Genomic DNA, 10,055 nt, shown 5'->3' with positions numbered 1-10,055 from the left:
GCTTCATCAAGCATTCTGGATAAATAATCAATTGCAAGTATAAAGATGGTGGGTGATAGTGGATCCCCTTGCTTTAAACCTCTTGTAGCAGTGAAAGAGCCCCTCCCTTGCCCATTTATCAGGATGGAATTTTCATTTATGTGCAGCCACCTCCTGATTAGGTGGCAGAAACCATTGTTAAATCCTCTAACACTTAGAAGCTCCAAAATGAAATCCCAGCTTATGGTATCATAAGCTTTCCTTATGTCCAGATTATAAACCATATTACCCCCTCTACAAGCTTTATTCAAGTCCTGTAGAAGTTCTTGGGCCAGAAGAGTATTATCAATGATGGACCTTCCTTTCACAAAGGCAGTTTGATTGGGTTTAATTATAGAGTCCAAGTGAGGTTGTAGTCTGTTCACAATGATTTTACTGATGGTTTTGCTAATGACAGCGGTCAAACAGATGGGTCTGAAATGTTACCAATTTTTCTGTATTTCAGATTTAGGGATCAATACAGTGGTGGAGGAGCAAAAGTAATTTGGAAGATTGTTACCTTGGAAGAAGCTTGTAACAACAACAATAACATCAGTCTTAAAAATTTTCCAAGACTTCTTGTAGAATTCAGCAGTAAATCCATTAGGGCCAGCAGATTTAGTGCTATCTATGGAACTAATTGCATTCCATATTTCCTTTTCAGTGGGGATGTCAGTAAGCTTGAGAACAACAGTGTAGTTCAGTTCTTCCATGAAGTGTGCCTTCTCAATGTGGGGTCTGAGGTTATGTTCCTGGTTGAGTAATTCTTTGTAAAAACATATAGCATCATTTGCTATATCATTGTTGTTATGTAACCACTGGCCATTGACATTTTGTATAGCATGGATGGTATTGCATTTTCTTTTATATTTGATATAGGCATTAAAGAATCTGGTGTTTCTATCCCCATTAGTGAAAATATTCATGGCTTCCTTCTGTTTAAGAAATTTTTCCTTGTAATCAATGGCACTGAGGACGTTGTTATGAGCAATTAGCAGCTTTTTCTCCTCCTCAATACCAAGCAATCCCCCATTCTCCAAAGCTTTAACTTCACCTTCAACCTTCTGGACTGTGGCATGAACATTTCCAAAAGTGTTCCAGCTCCAACCTCTTAGGGCTTTAGCAATCTTAATTTGCAGTAAGCTTAGCTTGACTAAGGGGTCAGGGTGAGAGACCCCTTTCCATAGATCAACAATGTAATTACTATATGAAGGATGTGCAGCCCACATGTTGAGATATCTAAAGGGGAGGGGGAGCTATAGTTATCAGTTGAGGTGATGCTCATAAGAATAGGCCTATGATCTAAGCCAGCAAGGCTAAGGTGAGTAACAAAGGAAAGGAGGAAGTAATTGAACCATGCATCATTAACCAACATTCTATCAAGCCTCTCCCAAATAGATCCCCTTTTCCAAGTGAAATTAGGTCCCTTGAAACCCAGATCAAAGAGACCAGCCCTGTGGATATTATCTCTGAAGGTATTCATCTTGGCAAGGTTTGGAGTTCTACCTCCAGATTTTTCAGTGGTAGAAATGATACAATTGAAATCACCCCCCACCAACCATGGGGAGTTCACCTGTTGGCACCTATTCCACAACTCTTTTCTAGCATCCTTTGTACATCCAACATAGGTAAAGGTAGCTTCACCTTTATGTCCATTCATATTGAATGAGAGGTGGAAAAATTGTAGATGATCAATTAGAATATCAAAATTTGTTTCTCTTCTGCAAAAAATCCAAATTTTATTATTAGTTTTCTCAAAATGAGTGAAGCCAGCAAATTTTTAAATCAGGTTTTGAGGATTCTTGTGAACCATGGGTTCAAGAATAACAATGCACCACAGTTTGTATTTATAATTCAGGTATAAAACTCTTTTAAGGGACAGAGGGTTAGCCATCCCCCTTGTATTCCATCAAATTAGATTAATCGTAGAGTTGAAGATGTGGGGAAGGCTGGGATCTAGATCTGGTTCTTCCTCTAAGGAGTGGAGACCCATTCCTAGTTCTATTAGCCTTCATAGATTGTACTCCTGCTTGTAAGTTTTTCACTTCTGTCCCTGGTTTTCTCCTTTTCCTTACTATTTTAATTTGCCAATCCTCCTTAATGGTTTGTTTCAGTTCATTAATGCTTGGTTCCCGTGGGGCTTTGTCAAGTATCTCTATGATGATTTGCTTCCCCTTCTCAGCATGCAAGGGGGATGTGGGTGTGACAATTTTGATTTCAGTATTTTCCTTCCGGATTGATCTGTATAGTGGGATATCAACTTGACTGTTGGGTTCAGATAGCTCTCCAAGAGGATCAGCATCTGGTGGATCCTCATTAGTCCTTGGGGGTGATTCTTCTAGCCTTAGATTTGTTTCCTGTCTCTTTTCTAACATAATTTCTTCAGCAGTGCCCCTTGCATCATTAGCCACAATTTTTTCAGTAGCTATGTGGTTTCTTCCTGCCATCTTCTTGTTTGGGGGATGTAATCTGTAACATTTGTCTATTGTATGCCCAAACATCTTGCAATGTGGAAAATAGTAAGGCTTATGTTCTGCTAATATATCCTGCTAGAACCCTTCAGCATTAGAACCAATCCAGATTCTCTTCAGTTCAAAGAGTGTGATATCTCTTTCAACTTGAATTCTAGCAAGGCCAGGTCTAGCCTTATTATAAGTTAGAGCATCCACTCTCAGAGGTGTTCCCAGTGATCTACCAATATTAAATAGAGCATTGAGCTTAAAATAGGGTAGAGGTAAGCCAGGTAACTTAAACCAGATGGGACTACAAGAGGTTCTTTACTAGGATCAAAACATGGGGTCCATTTGATGATCTTCATAACTGTTCCAGCAATGTTAACAGATTGTTTGGCAAACAATCTTGCATAATCTTTCTCAGCTGCCAATTGGATTAGAAGGTGTCACCCATCCAAAAGCCCAATTTTCCAATTGTCTATAAATTTCAGAGATTCAAAAAAACTTCTAACTAGATCCATTTTTGGATGTCCTAGCCGAAATTTGCCCACTAGTTTGAACTTAACCTCTTCTCTTAAAGCATCAAATTCTTTGGTAGTGAAGTACACAGCTGTTTCACCCTCTTTAGTTCCAAGAGGGTGAATACAAGGACTACTTCCTTTTCCAGCAGCAGTATCATGGAACTCCTGTGGGAATACTAGAAGGTCATAATCCTGTAAAGAGTCAGTGGATTTCCCCACCACTCCAGCATAAGTTGCTTTTGTCCATTGGGAGTTAGTCAAAATGTCAATGGAAGAGGCCATCACCCTTCCAAAACACGCAGGTTATGATTTAACTAGACAGTAAAGACTATCCAGAAGTAAATAGAGAAACCTAAGAGATTATTCTCCCAAAGAAGCCAGTCACTTCTGATACCCAAGGAGACAGCAGCAAAAGAGACCAGTGGAGTTTTCCTCCTCAAAGGGAGTTCAGCAAAGAATGAAGCCTCAAAAAACCAGTAATGGGACAAAAGAAGAAGAAATCAATGGAACAGTGTCACCAAAGTTAGCAGGGAATGAAGCAACAGCTCCAAATGAAACAGTGCCAAGGAAGAAACTAAAAAACAAGTAATTAAAAATAAACAATACACTTAACAAAGAAAATGTTCAAACTAAACTAAAAACATATATACATACATATATATATATATATATATATATAATGTTTTAAGCCAAATAGGAGCAATCCTATTCTTTAGCCTCTTACGAGTGCATAAAGAACATTGAATAATCTAGAATTTAGTCCTTAATTCCATGGTTAGGCTTGAAGGATACCGGCTTCCACTCCAAAACTCCCACTTCTCCCTCACACGACGGCTAAAAATCTCGCATAATTTTTCAATCAACTGGACCAAATTGGGGATTTTAATCTATCACCTTAAAATCTCTAATTCTACGTCCAACAAAGCATATTTCCTTATATTATTGCACTCAACCCCATGGATGAAATACTCTCTCATGAAATCAAATGTGATTCTCCCCATGTTGTAGAAATCATAACACTTTCAGAATATATGTTTCTCAACACATTTTAACATTTCAATTGGCCAAAATAAAAATTAAATGAAGATTTAAGTTCAAATCATGAAAAATTATTGATATTTAAAACCATATAAAACAAAATCAATTATTCACAAGACCATATCTCAAAGTAGAGAGAAGGATAAAGAACACAACAAGAATTTATCAAAAGGAAATGATAAAAAATTTCATTAATAAAAATAAGTTTACAAAACAGAAGAAGAAAAAGACACAACTTATCTCAAAATCATTCCCAAGCAAATCTCTAGAAGTTCTCTTCAAGTCTTTCTCTCTTTACAAGCACTCTTATACAAGCACTCTTAATTCTCTTTCTTAATTCTCTTTTAGAAGTGTAATCATGAAGAAATCTCTCACCTTCCCTCTCTTCTTACAATCTTTGAAGAAAATCTATAAGCCATTGCCTCTCTCTCTCACGCCACACACACACACACAAACACACACACACGCCATCCAAACTCACGCCCCTTAAACACCTCTTCAAGCCCTAGATTTCCCTCCCTTTTATAAAAGACTGCCTCCCTCCAAAAAGAATTCAAAATTCCCTCCAAAATTTTATCTAAAAGTCAACTCTTTTGAATTCAAGATAACACGTCAATTAATCTAAGATATATATTTGACAGCGACTTTATATATGCTTAAAAATGCAAGTATTTAATACTGCTGCTAGAAGATTTAATTCCTCAGCAACAACACCAAAAACTTAAAAATGATTATAGATTCGATAAAGATGTATATATAAAATATTCAATAATGGTAAAGTCACACTTATCAACGCAAGTATACGTATCGCTCATGTAATATAGGGCTCTAATGGAGTCCTAGATATCGATCCCACAGGGAGTAATATTAGAACTACAAACTAAGAATTTAGAAAATTAATACTTAATCACATCAATGTAATTCAAATTGCTTAGCTGTCACTAATAGGCAATTGAAATAAATATGTACTTTTGATAACTCTTAAATAACTAATTATACTAATAAAGTTTCTAATGTGATATTCAATATATAAGAAAATATCTTTCTCTTTGTCAAGAAATTATAGTGAATCAGTTCAAATTGTATTGTGCCAAATAGAAGCATACCTATTCTTTATCCTTTAGTCCAAGCGTAAAGAACATTGACTAATCCTACGCTTGTTTACTGAATCTGCGGCTAGGTTGGGAGGATATCGGCTCTCACTTTGGAGCTCCCACGTTCCCCTTGTCTGGAGGGCTAACATCTACATTTCAGCTCCCAAACGATAGGACCCAATTGGGGATTTTAGTCTTTCACTCAAAAATCTCTAATTTTAAGCCCGATAATTTTATTTTCTTATTTATTTACACCCAACTTCCAAGGGCTTTGACCTCCCTGAATCTTGGATGTAATCTTCACTTTAATTGTAAAATTGAACATATTTTAACAAATCAATTGGCCAGATTGAAAGTAAATTAAGATCAAATTGAAAAGATCATCACAACTTCTTTAACATTTTCAAGGCTCAACCAATTCAAATCACCAGTTCACAAATCTCAAGACGAGGAGAAAGACAGGGAAATCTACTCAAAACTCATGGGGAAGAAACAACAAAACTCAGAATTCATATATAAAAGCAAAGTCATACAAACTACAACAAGTAAATAACACTTATCTCCACTTAAGTAAATAACACTTATCTCTAATTCCTCCCCAAGCAAATTCCTCGAAGTTCCTCTGAATCTCTTCCTTTCTTTACAGCACACAAAATTCTTCTTCAAAGCGGTCAGGAGGAAGAAATCTCACACTTTGCCTCCATTCTTACAATCTCTTGAAGAATTCCTCACAATCTAACCCTATAGTAAACTCTCTACACGCTCCAAACAGTTGCAACTCTCCGGGAGCCGTCTCAATTTTCAGCCAAAATCTTCCTTTAAAGATGTAGAAGCATTTTCCCAAGAAACATCCCCCCAAAAATCATCAACATTCAATGCCCCTTTGGACATAATCGCCGATCTCGCCATCGGCGGCCTCAAGGGCGCCGTAGGAGGGCCTTCTAAATTAATTGATCTGAAGTCTCTGGAAAATCTCCCAGTCGATGCAGTTGGGCTCGCCGTCGGTGCCCTAGTTCAATTCTTCACATTTCGGTCGTGTTCGCTTCAAATTAGCTCCTTTTTGCATCTTTTTGGTCCAACGACCATAATTCATCATACCTGTAACAAAACATTAAAAATACCTTTCTTTAAAGTGCAATATCATAAAAAGGTATGAAAATCTCAACATATTTGCCTTTGGTCAAAATTCCCCAAACTTAACTATTACTTGTCCTCAAGTAATTTTAGCACTATATAAAATTTAAGATCTATATTAGTGAAGTTTAAATTCAAAAATACTATAAGTTTGATTTAAATAAATACCATAGTGAGATTTTTAGAAAAAATTCAAGTAATTAAATTAACTCTGTAGTTATAATATTATCTAGTCATCAAGTTTAAGAGTCATCAAGTTTAAGAGTCAAGTTTAAGAGTTTTAGTTTTTTATTCATTTCAAGAATGACTATATGTTGTAATATTAAGTCACTTAGAATATTCAAATGATAGGAACTTCTTGAGAACACTACAGTAAAAGATCTAATCCATAAATATAAGTTTAGGATTCAGGAATGTATTTAAGTTTTCCCTTTAGGTAGGTCCAAGTGAAACCAATTTTTTAATAGGCATCTCCTCAAGCTTCTCCTCACTTATATATTTTTTTCCTTTTTTTTTCATTTGGATTGCTTTCAATCCTATTTTTTTTTTCTTTTCATTTCAGAGATTATTGTCAATCCTTTCTTTTTCTTTTTCAAGTTCGGATTACTATATCTAGATAGCCTTTAATGATTTTGAACATCACCTTTCGTTCCCTAAATTTAAAACTCAAGGCATTCCTTTACCTTTTAAATATGTCATACATTTTACATCATTGAGCCCCAATCTTTTCTTCTCAAATGAATTTCCAAGATTCTTAATACTTCAAAATATAGTTTACTTTACTTTAAATAGTTAACTATAGTCTTATTCTCTTATACTAAATATCTTAATCTACTAAATTTATTTTCATTACAAAAATATTCCTTTAAATCTACCATAATATTAAATATCTACAAAACATAGTTACCTAAATTAAATTCACTACATAAAATCGTATTAATAATTTTTGAAAATATTTAAATTGAGAACATCTAATAGTTAATCTTTTTCTTCCCTCCCCTAAACTTAAATTTTTCAATATGAAATGATACAGACGAAAAAAAAAATTCAAAATAAAAATCATACCTCAGTGTTTTAAGCATTTTCATCATTCTGAAATTTTTGCAGTCCTTCTCAAAATTTCTACTTCACCTAGTCTGTAACATTAGGAGCTTTCTATACATATAAATCATTCGAGAATTTACACGGTAATGAAATTTTGAAATAAGTACAAAACTAAACATTATACAAACACAATATTTTGCTAACACATCCATAATACTAAACAAAGCAATTACAATTAAAATGCAAAATAAAAATTATATCACATTACAATTTAACAAATTTCAACTACCACACCAAACAACTATAACAATAATTAAAAATTATCCAATTACAACAAAACTATAAAAATGAAAGTACAGACACAAAAACATCTATTTCTATTACAAAAATTACAAAAATAAAAGTAAAAGTACATCAATTGCTATCAAATGTCAAAATCCCAAACTATGTATTCGTCTCCTTGGTCAACAGGTGGATTGGGCTGATACTGAGTATATCGGAGGCATTCAGGAAAAGTAACATCAGGCTCACCTCTTTAGTGTTGGGCCTGAGCTTTGTAATAAGCTATCTCAAAATCAGAATGCCTCTGTAGGTACTCACTATCATAATCATGTCTACATTCTAAACCTCTAATCCTTTCATTTATTAGCTCTATACTCTTTTGCTGCAAGGTCAACTCATTAATTAAATCGGTCAGGGTAGGGGAACTAGAAGGTGGAAGGTCATAACTAGTAGAGAGGATATCTCTACTAGTAGAAGGTTCTTGACTCCTAATCCCAGTTGTCCATTTTTTGTGGGATTCATATGTATTTAAATTAGCTTTACTAATGGGTTTCATAGGGTAAACTCATTCCTCATCATCTCCAGCTTCCACTCCAGAAAGTCGGCAAAGTGCATAAATAAGGCCAAGATGTCCTAGACCTCCACTTGTTTCACTTATTGCCGTGGTCAATATATTCTTAAAAACGGTTCTCCTCACATTTATATTTCTATTATTCTGAATACAGAAATTCAGAATAGCTCAAATTCAGCAGAATAGCTCTATCTCTTGTTAACTCACTATGGTGATAGATCGGTAACAGAGTAGAGGAAATAAAATACTGCCACGCTTTAGATGTGGCATTCCATATGGAGGTAGAAAAATTACCCGTTCTCGTTGCTTTATCTTCCATATTCCTTTTCCATCAGCGAAAAAGTTGATCACATCATTCGGCGAGACTTCCATGGTACTGAAGATTTCATAATGGCAGCTATATGTGTCTGGGACTTCATAAAAGGAGTTATGCGGGCCACACTAAATTCAACAAAAATCCCCGCACTTGAACGATTCCGTCCTCAGAATAGAACACATTGGCATAAAACTCTTTTAAAATATTTGCAGCAACCTTATTGGTGGTGTAACAGAAGTTTTCCCACCTTCGCTCGGTAATAACTCGTTCAATTTCTCCTCTTATACTTCTTTCCTTCAAATACTGAAGTAAACCTCGATTGAGCCTTTGCATTGACGAAGCGAGACTCGTCAAACTCAAGTCGCCTCTTTTATCAGGGAGCCATTTCAATCTAATCAAAATTATAGAAAAATTCCAAAATGTACTTCAAATATGCAAATAATGGCTTCCAAGAGTGATTCTAAGAGTTCAAAACTAAATTCCATGAATTTCTTTCCAATATTTTCTTCACATTCTCAAATTTTTTGGATCTTCTCAATGTGGAAGAAATTCGAGGTGAAAATCAAATATTTTTAGTTTCGAGTGATGCTCTTACCAAGAGATGATCAAATCCGGTGTCTAAATGCTTTGAAATCACCCCCAAATCCAAGATCTCTCAAGCCTTAGGCCAAAATTTTTGTTTTTTAGAGGAAGGGGATGATGAATAAAGGTGGTTGAGTGGTTAAAATTGCGGTTAAAGGTGTTTTTTTTGGATCTCACCGTCGACAGAATCTTTGGCACCATCAGCAAGCTCTATTGAATTAATATCCTAAGTCTCAGAAAAAGTCCGTCATCGGCGGAGTCGAGGGTACCGTCGGCGAGCCCTATTGAATTGTTTGAATTTATGAATTTTTGCAATTTCGATCAATTTCAAGCCTTAACGACATCCGTTCAATCATTTTAGACATAATTTTAAGTGATTAAATGATGTACTTATCACAAATAAACATTCACAACACAAAACATCACAATTATATATAAATTTCAAGGGTTACAATGTACATTACAAGACACACCTAAGTTTGGTATTTTCTCAACCTTAATACATCAATTCAGCGTCGCAATCCAAGCCAAAATACTCAAAATGCTGAAAATAAACATCCTATGGTCAGTCTCAACTATACATAGATCTAAAAGTAAAATTTTCAAGCAAAGCAAACATAAAGTTCAAACCAAATTATACACATAGACAAACAAGTAGCAAGTTAAATCTACTATTACTGCTAGATTCTCCTCTGAGATCACCCATTGATTGCGCATGAACGAAGAGGTTATAGAAGGCTCAGTATGGAAATTCTTTAGTAGAATCCTCTTCTATCAATTTCATCCTTCTCATCAGCCGTATCAAACTATCTTTGATATGTCCACAGTGAGCAAATTGTTTATTTATCCTCCAGTCTAGATGATCAAGAAAATTAGAGATATTGTTAATTGCATTCATAACATTTTGTACCTCCTTCTCCAATTTCTTGATTTTGCGCAGGATCACTAGTGCCTTGTCCAGAACTAAAGGTTGAATAGACAGTGAATTCTGAGACGATTGAT

General features: G+C 35.1%; 1 protein-coding gene across 1 annotated transcript; it reads right to left on the bottom strand.

Moving 5' to 3' along the window:
- Positions 1 to 461: 461 nt before the first annotated feature.
- On the bottom strand, positions 462 to 1,678 carry LOC110028653. The gene is made up of 2 exons (XM_020730592.1): positions 1,223 to 1,678; positions 462 to 1,145 (listed from the first exon to the last, which is right to left on the bottom strand). Exons 1-2 carry the CDS (start codon positions 1,676 to 1,678, stop codon positions 462 to 464), a joined length of 1,140 nt encoding a protein of 379 aa, XP_020586251.1.
- Positions 1,679 to 10,055: the final 8,377 nt, after the last annotated feature.

Source organism: Phalaenopsis equestris, unplaced genomic scaffold (genome assembly GCF_001263595.1).
Source record: "Phalaenopsis equestris unplaced genomic scaffold, ASM126359v1 Scaffold000518, whole genome shotgun sequence".
Taxonomy (NCBI): domain Eukaryota; kingdom Viridiplantae; phylum Streptophyta; class Magnoliopsida; order Asparagales; family Orchidaceae; genus Phalaenopsis; species Phalaenopsis equestris.
This window is presented reverse-complemented; position numbering and strand designations above follow the sequence as displayed.